Source organism: Eretmochelys imbricata, chromosome 23 (genome assembly GCF_965152235.1).
Source record: "Eretmochelys imbricata isolate rEreImb1 chromosome 23, rEreImb1.hap1, whole genome shotgun sequence".
NCBI lineage: Eukaryota > Metazoa > Chordata > Testudines > Cheloniidae > Eretmochelys > Eretmochelys imbricata.
Genome location: NC_135594.1, coordinates 17,042,712 through 17,058,278, shown reverse-complemented (window position 1 = coordinate 17,058,278; position 15,567 = coordinate 17,042,712). Strand labels below are relative to the sequence as shown.

The window sequence follows — 15,567 nt, the reverse complement described above, 5'->3', positions numbered from 1 at the left end:
CTGGGAGCCCGGACTCCTGGGTTCTCATCCTGGCTCCGCCTGTCCCCCTAGGTGTATGAGGACCTAGAGCGGCTACAGAAGTCGCTGCCCTGGGATCCCCCCTCAATCCCCCAGGGGGACTCGCTCCCCAGGGCCCCGGAGCTGCTCCCCAACCAGCCTGTGGAGAGCGACGAGAGCCTGTCGGAGGAGGGGGGCAGCTGGTTGGGTGAGTCCTGTCCTTGTGGGGTGACTTCTGACCCCACTGTCCTCCCCAAAGTGCCCTTTGACCCCTGTCCCAGACCTCTCGGGTCTGCTCTCGCTGGGGGCCCCTGGGACTGCAACCTTGAGCCCCCAGCAGCCTGGCTCTGCTGTGGGCCCCTCGGGGTGTCCCCTCCTCTGGGCTCCGGGGCCCCCACCCGGTGGAAAAGGGACCCTGGTGGCTCCGGTTGTGGCTCCATGCGCCCCCCGGGGGCAGCCAGCAGGCGCCTGCAGCCCTGAGGTGCTTGGCGGCCAGGGAGGCTCCCTGCGCTGCCTCCACCCCCAGTGCCGGCTCCACAGTTCCCATTGGCTGGGAACCGTGACCAATGGGAGCTGCGGGCACGAGGGCAGCACAGAGCCACGGTGAGCGCTGCTGGAACCCCGAACCGCTCATCCCTGGCTGGAGCCCTCCCCCTCCACACCCCAAACCCCAGCCGAGAGCCCCCTCCTGGAGCCTGCAACCCCCCAACCCCCCAGCCCCAGCCCCTTGAGGGAGGGAGGGAGGGGGAGGGGCCTCTGAGGCACCCCGCCCGCCCAATCGGGAGGACTCACCAGGGTCACACTGCACATCTGACCCCAGCTGGGCCTGTCTTGGTCCCCAGGGGCTCCAGCTCCTCCCCCAACCGCCCTTCCCCCCGCCCCCCACCGGAACTGGTCGCCAGGCCCCTCAGGCCCTTGCCCCCTGGCCAGAAGCGGCTGCTCCTGAGCTGGGGGTCCTCCTGGGCACCAGTCTCTGGGTCCCCTGTCTCCAGGCCAGTATCTGGGGTCCTGGCTGCCAGGTGAGGTCACACCTAGTCCCCTGCAGCAACAAACGCCCCTCCCACTCCCTCATTGCACATGGGGAAACTGAGGCACAGTGTTCTCTGCTGCCCCCATGTTTGCTCCTGCTGGACCCTGGCCTGGGTGACCTTTGACTCCAGCTGACATGGCCCTTTACCCCATGCTTGCTGTAACCTCTGACCCCTCAGTCTGGTGACTTTTGACCCAGGCAGGGTGCCTTGACCTCTGCTCTCTCTGCAGGTGTTGCCCCGTCCCTGCACCCCCAGATTCACATCAACCCGGCCCGGCAGCGCATCATGGAGCGGCTGGCGCTGTACCAGCAGGGGGCGCTGGACAGCCTGGGGGTGCTGGCCTCCGAGCTCCCGGCAGGTAACCCCACTCCTCCCAGCAGCCCCTGGGCGCGGGGGGGGTGGGGGCTGACATAAAACTCCCCCCTCTAGCTCCTTTCCCCCGAGGGCGGTTCTTTCCGTGCCTGGGAGGCCCCGGGTGGGGGGGGGGAGGTCTCTGTCCCCCGCAATGGCTCTGACCCCTCTCCCCTCCCCTGCAGGCTCGGCCCCCCGCCTGCCCGAGGAGAGTGATGATTTTGAGCCCTGAGAAGGATGGACAGATATGGAAGGATGAAGTTCTCAGCGATGCGGGGGCAAGCCCCACCCCGAAACGCACCTCCAGGCTGCTAGAACCCCCCCTTGATCCAGGGACCCAGGCGTCTGGGGAGGTGACTTTGAATGGAGGGGCAGACGCTCCCCTCCCCTCCCCTCCCCTCCAGCGGGCATGGGGCCCAGGCAGCCGAGAAGGCGCCTTTGAACTGCAGGGGAGGTGGCACCTGGGTACTTAGTGGCTCGTGCCCACCCCCCACCACGCGGCTCCCCCTTGCTCCATGGGACCCAGGTGTCTGGGGCGCAAAGATGCCCCACAAGCTCCCACCTGTGAAGGTTCACGTTTCCTGGAGCCCCACGGCTTGCTTCCTGGGGGTGGGGGGTCACAGAACCGTCCCTGGAAAAATAAAACATTTTATATATTTTTAGTCTGTGCTGGGGGGGCCATTTATAGGGGGACCCCTCACCGGCTGCTGGCTACCTATCTGCTGGGGTGCAGCCTGTCTAGGCAGCCCCCCCGTGCCCGGCCAGAGCATCCACTACTAAGCCCCAGGACCTGCTCCCAGCACAGCATCCCCTTCAGTAAGCCACGGGCAGAAATCTTCCACGCCCGTCTCTTTATTCTGCTTGGACGCCGTCCCCCAGCCGCCGGGGGAGGATGCCCGCTGTCCTGGCCCCAGGGGCGGGGCAGGGCGGGCAGGGACTGCAGGGCCAGGGCGGGCCGGGGCCTTGGCCCCTTCCCAGGCGCGGGGGAATTGCAGCCCGTCACACCCCTTGGACCAGAAGTGGCCGCTGGGTCTCCGGAAGGGGGCAGCCAGGCACCTCCCAGCTGCAGGCGGCGAAACCGGCTGCTGTGGTCCAGGCCGAGCCCACGTCCCCCTGGCACCGCCACGCCTGCCACGTGGGCCGCCAGGGCCACCTCAAAGCCACGTGCCACCGCCAGCCTGTAGCGCAGCAGCGCGGCCCCCAGGGCCAGCGCCCCACGGCCAGGCTGCCAGCCCCGCGCCAGGCGAAGACGGGAGGTGTGACCCACTGGCCCAGCACAGCCGCCCGCAGGTGCTGGGTCCAGAGCCGGGCCCACGGGCCAGCGCCAGCAGGGCGAAGCCGGCCGGCAGCAGCGGCGGTGCCCGTGGCCAGCCCAGGGGAACCAGCGCCAGCCCAGCACCACGTGGCCCAGGTTCACCAGCGAGTTGCAGGGCACGGCCAGGGCGGGGGGCAGCCAGGGCAGGGGGGGCTCTGCGTAGTGCCTGTACCCCACCTCCACAGCCACCCTGTTCAGGCCACGGGTGGCCATCACGGCCAGGCCCAGAGCGCGGGCCCCGGCCACGTGCAGGAGCGCCGCACGGTCCCTGGGCCCCATGGCCGGGCCTAGCGTACCCCAGCCGCCTCCACGGCACCACCCCACGGCCTCGGCCACGCAGCGCAGCCATTGGCTGAGCCACTGTCCCCTCCCCCGGCTGCCTTAACCACTGCTGTGCCAAACCTCGGAGTAGGCCTGGCCTGGCGCCCCTCCCTCCCACCCACGGCCCCTGCTAGCCCAGCCCTGCCCCACGGCCCTGCCAGTGCCCCTCACTCCCGATTCGCAGCCCCTGCTAGCCCAGCCCTGCCCCACGGCCCCGCCAGTGCCCCTCACTCCCGATTCGCAGCCCCTGCTAGCCCAGCCCTGCCCCACGGCCCCGCCAGTGCCCCTCCCTCCCGATCCGCAGCCCCTGCTAGCCCAGCCCTGCCCTGCCCCACGGCCCCGCCAGTGCCCCTCACTCCCGATTCGCAGCCCCTGCTAGCCCAGCCCTGCCCTGCCCCACGGCCCCGCCAGTGCCCCTCACTCCCGATTCGCAGCCCCTGCTAGCCCAGCCCTACCCCACGGCCTCACTGGTGCCCCTCGCTCCCGACCCGCAGCCCCTGCTAGCCCAGCCCTGCCCCACGGCCCCGCTGGTGCCCCTCGCTCCCGACCCACAGTTCCTGCTAGCCCAGCCGTGCCCCACGGCCCTGGCAGTGCCCCTCACTCCCGATTCGCAGCCCCTGCTAGCCCAGCCCTGCCCCGCAGCCCCTGCTAGCTCAGCCCTGCCCCGCAGCCCCGCCAGTGCCCCTCCCTCCCGACCCGCAGCCCCTGCTAGCCCAGCCCTGCCCCGCAGCCCCGCCAGTGCCCCTCCCTCCTGACCCGCAGCCCCTGCTAGCCCAGCCCTGCCCCACTGCCTCGCCGGTGCCCCTCACTCCCAACCCACGGCCCCGTCAGCGCCCCTCACTCCTGATCCGCAGCCCCCTGGCAGCCCAGCCCAGCCCTGCCCCACGGCCCTGCCGGTGCCCCTCACTCCCGACCCGCAGCACCTGCTAGCCCAGCCCTGCCCTGCCCTGCCCCACGGCCCTGCCGGTGCCCCTCACTCCCGATCCGCAGCCCCCTGGCAGCCCAGCCCAGCCCTGCCCCACAGCCCTGCCGGTGCCCCTCACTCCTGACCCGCAGCCCCTGCTAGCCCAGCCCTGCCCCACGGCCCCGCCGGTGCCCCTCCCTCCCGACCCGCAGCCCCTGCTAGCCCAGCCCTGCCCTGCCCTGCCCCACGGCCCTGCCGGTGCCCCTCACTCCTGACCCGCAGCCCCTGCTAGCCCAGCCCTGCCCCACAGCCTCACTGGTGCCCCTCACTCCCGACCCGCAGCCCCTGCTAGCCCAGCCCTGCCCCACGGCCCCGCCGGTGCCCCTCCCTCCCGACCCGCAGCCCCTGCTAGCCCAGCCCTGCCCTGCCCTGCCCTTCCCCACGGCCCTGCCGGTGCCCCTCACTCCCGACCCGCAGCCCCTGCTAGCCCAGCCCTGCCCCACGGCCCCGCCGGTGCCCCTCCCTCCCGACCCGCAGCCCCTGCTAGCCCAGCCCTGCCCTGCCCCCGCCGGTGCCCCTCCCTCCCGACCCGCAGCCCCTGCTAGCCCAGCCCTGCCCTGCCCCACGGCCCTGCCGGTGCCCCTCACTCCTGACCCGCAGCCCCTGCTAGCCCAGCCCTGCCCCACAGCCTCACTGGTGCCCCTCACTCCCGACCCGCAGCCCCTGCTAGCCCAGCCCTGCCCCACGGCCCCGCCGGTGCCCCTCCCTCCCGACCCGCAGCCCCTGCTAGCCCAGCCCTGCCCTGCCCTGCCCTTCCCCACGGCCCTGCCGGTGCCCCTCACTCCCGACCCGCAGCCCCTGCTAGCCCAGCCCTGCCCCACGGCCCCGCTGGTGCCCCTCGCTCCCAACCCACAGCTCCTGCTAGCCCAGCCCTGCCCCACGGCCCTGGCGGTGCCCCTCACTCTCGACCCGCAGCCCCAGCTAGCCCAGCCCTGGCCCATGGCCCTGTCGGCGCCACTCACTCCTGACCCACAGCCTCTGCTAGCCTAGCCCAGCCCTGCCCTGCCCTGCCCCACGGCCCCGTCAGCGCCCCTCCCTCCCAACCCCCAGCCCCTGCTAGCCAGCCCTGCCCCACGGCCCTGCTGGTGCCCCTCACTCCTGACCTCAGTCCCTGCTAACCCGGCCCTGCCTGCCCCCTTGGGTGACCAGACAGCAAATGTGAAAAATCGGCAGAGGGGGTGGGGGGTAATAGGAGCCTGCATAGGAAAAATACCCAAATGTCGTGGTATCTGGTCACCCTAGCCACAGCCCTGCTGTGGCTGGGCCGGTTGTCATGGTTACCAGACAGCCCCTGTGCTGGGATTCTGGGGTGATGGGGGGGGGCTCTCCTTGCAAAGAACTGCTGGCTTGTTACTCTGGGGGCACAGCTGAGCCCCTCTGCCCCCCGGGGGTGACCAGCCATGCCTGACCCTTCACTGATGGCTCTGGGAGGGGTGCGTGGGTCAGTGGTGCTGGTGGGGCTGGCACCAGCGTGGGGGTGTATGTGGGTCAGCGCTGTGGGCGGGCTGGCACAGCCGGGGGGAGGGGCGTGTGGGTCAGTGGTGCTCGCGGGGGCCGGCGCTGGCATAGGGGCATATGTGGGTCAGCCATGTGGTCGGGCTGACGCCGGGGTGGAGGGGCACGTGGGTCAGTGATGCGGGCGGGGTGGTGGGGCCGGTGCTGGGAAGGTCCCTCCGCGGACACAGCTCCCCAACTCGGACCCATGGACACTGACCTGGGGACCCCTGACCCCTCGCTCCAGCCAGGACCAGCCCCCTGCAACCGCCTCTCTGGGCCTGAGCCCCCATCCCACTCATGGTGATGGCCGGGGTTGGGGGGCGTCTGTACCTCCCTCCTCCCATGCTTTACCTCCCCATTATTTGCCCCCCTACGCCCTCCCAATCCCTCCTGTTGTCCCTGAGCTTGCATGGTCCACGTCTCTAGTTGGGGGCTGGTTTCTGCCTGGTGCCAGGGCGTCCCAGCCCAGAGGGCCCCAACCCACGGTGGGGCCTGGAGCGCGGCTGGGGCAACCTGCTCGGGCTTCTTGGCTAAGATGTCCAGCCAGCTGTACTTCCCCACCCATCCCGTGCTGCCATCTTGGCGCTGAGGTGGGCTTGGCGTGGGCCCGGTGGCCATCTTGGCGCTCAGGCACAGTGTTGCCAACCCCAAATGTCCAAAAATAACGACAGAGCTCCCCAAAAGTCATGGCATTATGTAAAAACAATAGACCCGGTGGTCTTGTGAGTCAACATCTGTTCTCCGAGCCTTTTGGGCACCTTGGGAAGCATTCACCACCCCCACGGAGAACGACGGCTGAACTCACCACAGATCCATGTGATTCCAGGAGCAGGGGCTTTAAGGAGAACAATCCTTGACATATGGCTCACAACACAACCATGAAAGTTAGCCACACTGGAGGCGGGCTTGGTGGGGGCCGTCCCGACCCTGGGGCAGGGGGCCCGGCGGGGGCCGTCTCAGCCCTGGCCCGGGGGCTCAGCGGGCGCCGTCTCGGGGCGGGGGGCTCGGCCGCGGGGCGGGGGCGTCTCGGCCGCGGGGCGGGGGGCTCGGCGGGGGCGTCTCGGCTGCGGGGCAGGGGTGCGGGGCTCGGCGGGGGCGTCTCGGCCGTGGGGCGGGGGGCTCAGTGGGGCTGTCTCGGCTGTGGGGTGGGGGGCTCGGCGGGGGCTGGCCGTGGGGCGGGGGGCTTGGCCGTGGGGCGCGTTCTGAGGTGAAGGGGGAGGGAAAGTGGGTGGCTGTAGGGCAAGGGGCTCGGCGGGGTCAGTCTCTGGCCATGGGGCTCGGCGGGGGCTCGGCTGTGGGGCTCAGCTGGGGCATCTCGGCCGTGGGGCGGGGGGCTCGGTGGGGGCTCGGCTGTGGGTCTCAGCCATGGGGCAGGGGGCTCAGCAGGGGCAGTCTCGGGACATGGGGCGGGGGGCTCGGCCGTGGGGCACGTTCTGAGGGGAAGGACGAGGGAAAGTGGGTGGCTGTGGGGCGGGGGGCTCGGAGGGGGGCTCGGGCCGTGGGGCGCGTTCTGAGGGGAAGGACGAGGGAAAGTGGGTGGCTGTGGGGTGCGGGGCTTGGCGGGGGCTTGGCCATGGGGCTCGGCTGGGGCGTCTCGGCTGTGGGGTGGGGGGCTCGGCGGGGGCTGGCCGTGGGGCGCGTTCTGAGGGGAAGGGGGAGGGAAAGTGGGTGGCTGTGGGGTGGGGGGCTTGGCGGGGTCTTGGCCGTGGGGCTCGGCTGGGGCATCTCGGCTGTGGGGTGGGGGGCTCGGCGGGGGCTGGCCGTGGGGCGCGTTCTGAGGGGAAGGGGGAGGGAAAGTGGGTGCCTGTGGGGCCCGGGGCTCGGCCGTGGGGCGCGTTCTGAGGGGAAGGGGGAGGGAAAGTGGGTAGCTGTGGGGCGGGGGGCTTGGGCCATGGGGCATGTTCTGAGGGGAAGGGGGAGGGACAGTGGGTAGCTGTGGGGCGGGGGGCTCGGGCCGTGGGGCGCGTTCTGAGGGGAAGGGGGAGGGAAAGTGGGTAGCTGTGGGGCGGGGGGCGCGGCTGTGGGGTGCGTTCTGAGGGGAAGGGCGAGGGAAAGTGGGTAGCTGTGGGGCGGGGGGCGCGGCTGTGGGGTGCGTTCTGAGGGGAAGGGGGAGGGAAAGTGGGTAGCTGTGGGGCGGAGGGCTCGGTGGGGGGCTCGGGCCATGGGGCACGGCTGTGGGGTGCGTTCTGAGGCGAAGGGGGAGGGAAAGTGGGTGGCTGTGGGGTGGGGGGCTCGGGCCGTGGGGCGGGGGGCTCGGGCCGTGGGGCGTGTTCTGAGGGGAAGGGGGAGGGAAAGTGGGTAGCTGTGGGGCGGAGGGCTCGGCGGGGGGCTCGGGCCTTGGGGCGCGGCTGTGGGGTGCGTTCTGAGGCAAAGGGGGAGGGAAAGTGGGTAGCTGTGGGGCGGGGGGCTCGGGCCGTGGGGTGCGTTCTGAGGGGAAGGGGAGGGAAAGTGGGTAGCTGTGGGGCGGGGGGCTCGGGCCGTGGGGTGCGTTCTGAGGGGAAGGGGGAGGGAAAGTGGGTGGCTGTGGGGTGGGGGGCTCGGGCCGTGGGGTGCGTTCTGAGGCGAAGGGGGAGGGAAAGTGGGTAGCTGTGGGCCGTGGGGCTCGGGCCGTGGGGCGTGTTCTGAGGGGAAGGGGGAGGGAAAGTGGGTGGCTGTGGGGTGGGGGGCTCGGGCCGTGGGGCGTGTTCTGAGGGGAAGGGGGAGGGAATGTGGGTAGCTGTGGGGCGGAGGGCTCGGCGGGGGGCTCGGGCCTTGGGGCGAGGGGGAGGGAAAGTGGGTGGCTGTGGGGTGGGGGGCTCGGGCCGTGGGGCGTGTTCTGAGGGGAAGGGGGAGGGAAAGTGGGTAGCTGTGGGGCGGAGGGCTCGGCGGGGGGCTCGGGCCTTGGGGCGCGGCTGTGGGGTGCGTTCTGAGGCAAAGGGGGAGGGAAAGTGGGTAGCTGTGGGCGGGGGGCTCGGGCCGTGGGGTGCGTTCTGAGGGGAAGGGGAGGGAAAGTGGGTAGCTGTGGGGCGGGGGCTCGGGCCGTGGGGTGCGTTCTGAGGGGAAGGGGGAGGGAAAGTGGGTGGCTGTGGGGTGGGGGGCTCGGGCCGTGGGGTGCGTTCTGAGGCGAAGGGGGAGGGAAAGTGGGTAGCTGTGGGCCGTGGGCTCGGGCCGTGGGGCGTGTTCTGAGGGGAAGGGGGAGGGAAAGTGGGTGGCTGTGGGGTGGGGGGCTCGGCCGTGGGGCGTGTTCTCAGGGGAAGGGGAGGGAATGTGGGTAGCTGTGGGGCGGAGGGCTCGGCGGGGGGCTCGGGCCTTGGGGCGTGGCTGTGGGGTGCGTTCTGAGGCAAAGGGGGAGGGAAAGTGGGTGGCTGTGGGGTGGGGGGCTCGGGCCGTGGGGTGCGTTTCTGAGGTGAAGGGGGAGGGAAAGTGGGTAGCTGTGGGGCGGGGGGCTCGGGCCGTGGGGTGCGTTCTGAGGGGAAGGGGAGGGAAAGTGGGTAGCTGTGGGGCGGGGGGCTCGGGCCGTGGGGTGCGTTCTGAGGGGAAGGGGAGGAAAGTGGGTGGCTGTGGGGGTGGGGGGCTCGGGCCGTGGGGTGCGTTCTGAGGCGAAGGGGGAGGGAAAGTGGGTAGCTGTGGGCCGTGGGGCTCGGGCCGTGGGGCGTGTTCTGAGGGGAAGGGGGAGGGAAAGTGGGTGGCTGTGGGGTGGGGGGCTCGGGCCGTGGGGCGTGTTCTCAGGGGAAGGGGGAGGGAATGTGGGTAGCTGTGGGGCGGAGGGCTCGGCGGGGGGCTCGGGCCTTGGGGCGTGGCTGTGGGGTGCGTTCTGAGGCAAAGGGGGAGGGAAAGTGGGTGGCTGTGGGGTGGGGGGCTCGGGCCGTGGGGTGCGTTCTGAGGCGAAGGGGGAGGGAAAGTGGGTAGCTGTGGGCCGTGGGGCTCGGGCCGTGGGGCGTGTTCTGAGGGGAAGGGGGAGGGAAAGTGGGTGGCTGTGGGGTGGGGGGCTCAGGCCGTGGGGCGTGTTCTGAGGGGAAGGGGGAGGGAATGTGGGTAGCTGTGGGGCGGAGGGCTCGGCGGGGGGCTCGGGCCTTGGGGCGTGGCTGTGGGGTGCGTTCTGAGGCAAGGGGGAGGGAAAGTGGGTGGCTGTGGGTGGGGGGCTCGGGCCGTGGGGTGCGTTCTGAGGCGAAGGGGGAGGGAAAGTGGGTAGCTGTGGGCCGTGGGGCTCAGGCCGTGGGCGTGTTCTGAGGGGAAGGGGAGGAAAGTGGGTGGCTGTGGGGCGGGGGCTCGGGCCGTGGGGCGTGTTCTGAGGCGAAGGGGGAGGAAAGTGGGTGGCTGTGGGGTGGGGGCTCGGGCCGTGGGGCGTGTTCTGAGGGGAAGGGGGAGGGAAAGTGGGTAGCTGTGGGGCGGAGGGCTCGGCGGGGGGCTCGGGCCTTGGGGCGCGGCTGTGGGGGTGCGTTCTGAGGCAAAGGGGGAGGGAAAGTGGGTAGCTGTGGGGCGGGGGGGCGCGGCTGTGGGGTGCGTTCTGAGGGGAAGGGGAGGGAAAGTGGGTAGCTGTGGGCGGGGGGCTCGGGCCGTGGGGTGCGTTCTGAGGGGAAGGGGGAGGGGAAGGGGGAGGGAAAGTGGGTGGCTGTGGGGTGGGGGGCTCGGGCCGTGGGGTGCGTTCTGAGGCGAAGGGGGAGGAAAGTGGGTAGCTGTGGGCCGTGGGGCTCGGGCCGTGGGGCGTGTTCTGAGGGGAAGGGGAGGGAAAGTGGGTGGCTGTGGGTGGGGGGCTCGGGCCGTGGGGCGTGTTCTGAGGGGAAGGGGGAGGGGAATGTGGGTAGCTGTGGGGCGGAGGGCTCGGCGGGGGCTCGGCCTTGGGGCGTGGCTGTGGGGTGCGTTCTGAGGCAAAGGGGGAGGAAAGTGGGTGGCTGTGGGGTGGGGGGCTCGGGCCGTGGGGTGCGTTCTGAGGCGAAGGGGGAGGGAAAGTGGGTGGCTGTGGGGTGGGGGGCTCGGGCCGTGGGGTGCGTTCTGAGGCGAAGGGGGAGGGAAAGTGGGTAGCTGTGGGCCGTGGGGCTCGGGCCGTGGGGCGTGTTCTGAGGGGAAGGGGGAGGGAAAGTGGGTGGCTGTGGGGTGGGGGGCTCGGGCCGTGGGGCGTCTTTCTGAGGGGAAGGGGGAGGGAATGTGAGTAGCTGTGGGGCGGAGGGCTCGGCGGGGGCTCGGGCCTTGGGGCGTGGCTGTGGGGTGCGTTCTGAGGGAAGGGGGAGGGAAAGTGGGTGGCTGTGGGGCGGGGGGCTCGGGCCGTGGGGCGTGTTCTGAGGGGAAGGGGGAGGGAAAGTGGGTGGCTGTGGGGTGGGGGGCTCGGGCCGTGGGGCGTGTTCTGAGGTGAAGGGGGAGGGAAAGTGGGTAGCTGTGGGGCGGAGGGCTCGGCGGGGGGCTCGGGCCTTGGGGCGCGGCCGTGGGGCGTGTTCTGAGGCAAAGGGGGAGGGAAAGTGGGTAGCTGTGGGGCGGGGGGCTCGGGCCGTGGGGTGCGTTCTGAGGGGAAGGGGGAGGAAAGTGGGTGGCTGTGGGGTGGGGGCTCGGGCCGTGGGGCGTGTTCTGAGGTGAAGGGGGAGGGAAAGTGGGTAGCTGTGGGGCGGAGGGCTCGGCGGGGGGCTCGGGCCTTGGGGCGCGGCCGTGGGGCGTGTTCTGAGGCAAAGGGGGAGGGAAAGTGGGTGGCTGTGGGGCGGGGGGCTCGGGCCGTGGGGCGCGTTCTGAGGGGAAGGGGGAGGGAAAGTGGGTGGCTGTGGGGTGGGGGGCTCGGGCCGTGGGGTGCGTTCTGAGGCGAAGGGGGAGGGAAAGTGGGTAGCTGTGGGGTGGGGGGCTCGGGCCGTGGGGCGCGTTCTGAGGCGAAGGGGGAGGGAAAGTGGGTGGCTGTGGGGTGGGGGGGCTCGGGCCGTGGGGTGCGTTCTGAGGCGAAGGGGGAGGGAAAGTGGGTAGCTGTGGGGTGGGGGGCTCGGGCCGTGGGGCGCGTTCTGAGGCGAAGGGGGAGGGAAAGTGGGTGGCTGTGGGGTGGGGGGCTCGGGCCGTGGGGCGCGTTCTGAGGCGAAGGGGAGGGAAAGTGGGTGGCTGTGGGGTGGGGGGCTCGGGCCGTGGGGCGTGTTCTGAGGCGAAGGGGGAGGGAAAGTGGGTGGCTGTGGGCCGTGGGGCTCGGGCCGTGGGGTGCGTTCTGAGGGGAAGGGGGAGGAAAGTGGGTGGCTGTGGGGCGGGGGGCTCGGGTCGTGGGGCGCGTTCTGAGGGGAAGGGGGAGGGAAAGTGGGGTGGCTGTGGGGTGGGGGGCTCGGGCCGTGGGGCGTGTTCTGAGGCGAAGGGGGAGGGAAAGTGGGTAGCTGTGGGCCGTGGGGCGTGTTCTGAGGCAAAGGGGGAGGGAAAGTGGGTGGCTGTGGGGTGGGGGGCTCGGGCCGTGGGGTGCGTTCTGAGGCAAAGGGGGAGGGAAAGTGGGTGGCTGTGGGGTGGGGGGCTCGGCCGTGGGGTGCGTTCTGAGGCGAAGGGGGAGGGAAAGTGGGTGGCTGTGGGGCGGGGGGCTCGGGCCGTGGGGTGCGTTCTGAGGGGAAGGGGGAGGGAAAGTGGGTGGCTGTGGGGCGGGGGGCTCGGGCCGTGGGGTGCGTTCCTGAGGCGAAGGGGGAGGGAAAGTGGGTGGCTGTGGGGCGGGGGGCTCGGGCCGTGGGGTGCGTTCTGAGGGGAAGGGGGAGGGAAAGTGGGTGGCTGTGGGGCGGGGGGCTCGGGCCGTGGGGCGTGTTCTGAGGCAAAGGGGGAGGGAAAGTGGGTGGCTGTGGGGCGGGGGGCTCGGGCCGTGGGGCGCGTTCTGAGGCGAAGGGGGAGGGAAAGTGGGTGGCTGTGGGGTGGGGGGCTCGGGCCGTGGGCGCGTTCTGAGGCGAAGGGGGAGGGAAGTGGGTGGCTGTGGGGTGGGGGCTCGGGCCGTGGGGCGCGTTCTGAGGGGAAGGGGGAGGAAAGTGGGTGGCTGTGGGGTGGGGGGCTCGGCCGTGGGGCGTGTTCTGAGGCAAAGGGGGAGGGAAAGTGGGTGGCTGTGGGGCGGGGGGCTCGGGCCGTGGGGCGCGTTCTGAGGGGAAGGGGGAGGGAAAGTGGGTGGCTGTGGGGCGGGGGGCTCGGGCCGTGGGGTGCGTTCTGAGGCGAAGGGGGAGGGAAAGTGGGTGGCTGTGGGGTGGGGGGGCTCGGGCCGTGGGGCGCGTTCTGAGGCAAAGGGGGAGGGAAAGTGGGTGGCTGTGGGGTGGGGGGCTCGGGCCGTGGGGTGCGTTCTGAGGGGAAGGGGGAGGGAAAGTGGGTGTCGTGTCGTGTCGTGTCGTGTAGTGTCGTGCCGGGGTGCCCGCTGAGGGTGGGGGAGGGCAAAGGTCTGCCAACATCCGGGTACTGAAACAACCGTTCGTGCGGGAGGCAGGGGACGAAAAAAGCCTGAGGAAAAGGGTACGCATGCGCAGAGGAAAAGCAAGGATTGTGTTGCGCACGCGCCAGGTTTGGGCCCCAGGATACGCCTGAGCAATGGGAATGCTGGGCGGAATGAACACTAAGCGCATGTGTCTTTGAGCGTGGGGCGACAGGGAGAGCATTCTGCGCACGCGTAAAAGACATCACATCCGGGTCGTACAGACGCCGCCATCTTTCGTCTGGTGTGAAGGAGAAGTGTCCAAAATGGCGGCTCCCAGAGGGCTGGCATCCGCCGCCTCCCCGCGCTGCAGGTAGACTTCCCGCCCCGCCCGCGGCGACTGGAGTCCGCGCACCGCTGCGCACAGGTATTAGTGTAAGCCCTTTAAGCGTTCGGTCGCGTAGCAACGGCAGGTGGGCCCTTCGGCCGCCATTTTGAGCAGCCACCTCCGGGTAGGAGGTGGTCGCCATCTTCAAAAACGGCCACATCCACGCACTTAGGCCGCCATCTTGGAAAGCAACTAACATCCGGGTAAGTAACAGCTCGCCATCATGTTCTGGCCTTCGCGGCGGGGTGCAGCCGGGTACTTGAGGGGTGGGGGCGGCTGCAGCCATCTTGTTTCCCTCCCGCTGAGGGAGCGACATCCTGGCATTTAATGAGGGCGACATCTTGGGTCCTTTCGGCGACGGTCGCCATCCTGGTGATATGTTGTCATACTGCTCAGCAAGCCGCCATCTTGTATGCCACAAAGTGGGATGGCTTACATCCGGGCATCCATGGCTCCGCCATCTTGGAGAATGCTTACCACATCCGGGCATCGAGCGGGGCGCCCGATTGGATCTATTGTACAAATAGGACAGGTACATCCGGGCATTTAGACAGTGGCCATTTGGATAGGTAGTCCCACTGATCCGCCTTCATCCGGGTAGTTGAGCGGGAGTCCATCTTGGATATCGTTATGCAAGCGGCAGGCTCATCCGGGCATTTCTGTTGGCGCCATTTGAATAGCTCTGAGAAGAGGTCACGTCCGGGCATTGGGGAGAGGAATCCAAGACGGCTGCTCCCAAGACAGCGTGAAATGAAAAGTGAGGCAGCTCAAAGCCCAGCTCGATCCCCGCCCCCATGAACTCCCAGCCTGGGCTTCCCCTTTGTTCCCCTCCCAATGGGGGAGGGAACCAAAATGGCGGCCCCCATGGAGGGCGGTGCCAAGATGGCGGCGCCCACGGCTGAGGGAGCCCGCCGTACAGCGGCTCTGGTTTTGGGGTAGGCGGCCCCCGCCCTTCCCTATCCCGCCCTGCGCGGCGCGCTGACCGGAGCGAGCGCGGACCTCAGGGCAGGGCGGAGTCTTAGTATCCAAGATGGCGGCGCCCATGGGAGACGAACGTGGGGGGAGGGGCAGAGTGAAGCTGCCTGCGCGGCTCTGCTACGCAGGCCTGGGGGGGGACTGAGGCACCCCTGGGGGATAGCACTCGGGAGGGAGCAGCTTGGAAGGGGGTTGGTTTCCCATCCAAGATGGCCCAGCCTGGCATTTTGGGGTGGGGAAACTGAGGCATGAAGCAGTGGTTGACACGGGGGCTCTGTGGGTTTTTGAACTAAAGAGGCCAAGGGGTGGGGGGGAGTCTCCTTCCAACCGAGCTGGCGGTGCTCATTGCCAAGTAGGGCCTGCCCTCAGGCCTCGCATTTCAGGGTGGGGGCCCTATCTGCCAGGGCGGGAGGGGGAAGTTTTCCATTCAGGAGCGGGAGGGGGTATTTCCCATCCAAGATGGCTGCACTCGTTTCAAGCTGAGCTCAAAGTAGGGCCTTGTGTTTTGGGGTGGGGGTCCCCATAATCCCAAGGGGGACCATCAGGGAGCGAGTGGGGGAGGGGGAGTTCAGCTGGGGGTAGATGGGCTTAAAAATAACAAAGGGTTTTTCTGTTCAAGATGGCCACCCGCACGTCAAGCCGAGATCAGGGCATGGCCGGGTTCTCTGCGGCCCCCCCAACATGCTATAAAACGGCACGGCCCACTGGTGTCACCACAGCTGTTCTACAGGGAGAAGCCCAGGCTGGTGTTAGGGTGCAGCAGGCCGTGCAATTCCTGGGGCCCCACAGCAGAGGGGGGTTCTCTGAAGCTCAATTACAGGGGCTTGGCCTTTCTGCCCTGGGCCCCATAGAGTCTGAGGTCTGCCTGGCTTGTTCCCCTGAAAGCTGCTCGCGGCCCTGGGCTCCCGCGTGAGAACTGCTGGGATAGATAACGGGGTGTTGACGTCTTGGGGATGTTTGTATTTTAAAACAGACAAGACGCGGGGAGGAGGGGCTTTCCTTCTACCCCAGCTGGCGACGCCCAGCGAGCCCACCCCCAGATGGCCATGGCGATGCTCATGCCCAGCCAGCCATGTTCCCTTTTAGTTTTGGGAGGTGGCTCCCCTTTAGCGGAAGAAACTGAGGCACCTAGTGGTTCTTAACAGCCGGAGGGGAATAAAACTACAAGGGGCTTGGGCTTTCTTCCCCATCCTGGCTGGCAGCGCCTATGCCCATGGTACAACCTTGTACTTGGGGGGGATGTTGGGGTGGGATCCCCTTAGCTGTGGGGGGGACAGTGATGGAGTGAGGGAGGGATGTTCCTCCCGCCCATGATGGCGGCGCCCATGCGTGCCGTACAGGCTTGTATTTGTGGGGAGGGGGGTCCCCCTAGCCGTGGGGGGGGGGGGGGGGGGAGGGGGGGGGGGGCTGTCCCGCCGCCCAAGATGG

At 69.8% G+C, this 15,567-nt stretch overlaps 1 protein-coding gene across 1 annotated transcript in view; it reads left to right on the top strand.

Moving 5' to 3' along the window:
• IRAK1 (interleukin 1 receptor associated kinase 1) overlaps positions 1–1,702 on the top strand; it is a 5,692-nt gene extending 3,990 nt beyond the window's left edge. The window contains exons 3-5 of the mRNA XM_077840220.1: positions 52–205; positions 1,258–1,386; positions 1,565–1,702. Of these exons, the coding sequence (XP_077696346.1) occupies positions 52–205; positions 1,258–1,386; positions 1,565–1,611 (330 nt within the window). The 3' untranslated portion in view covers positions 1,612–1,702. The remainder of the gene's footprint in view (positions 1–51; positions 206–1,257; positions 1,387–1,564) is intronic.
• Positions 1,703–15,567: the final 13,865 nt, after the last annotated feature.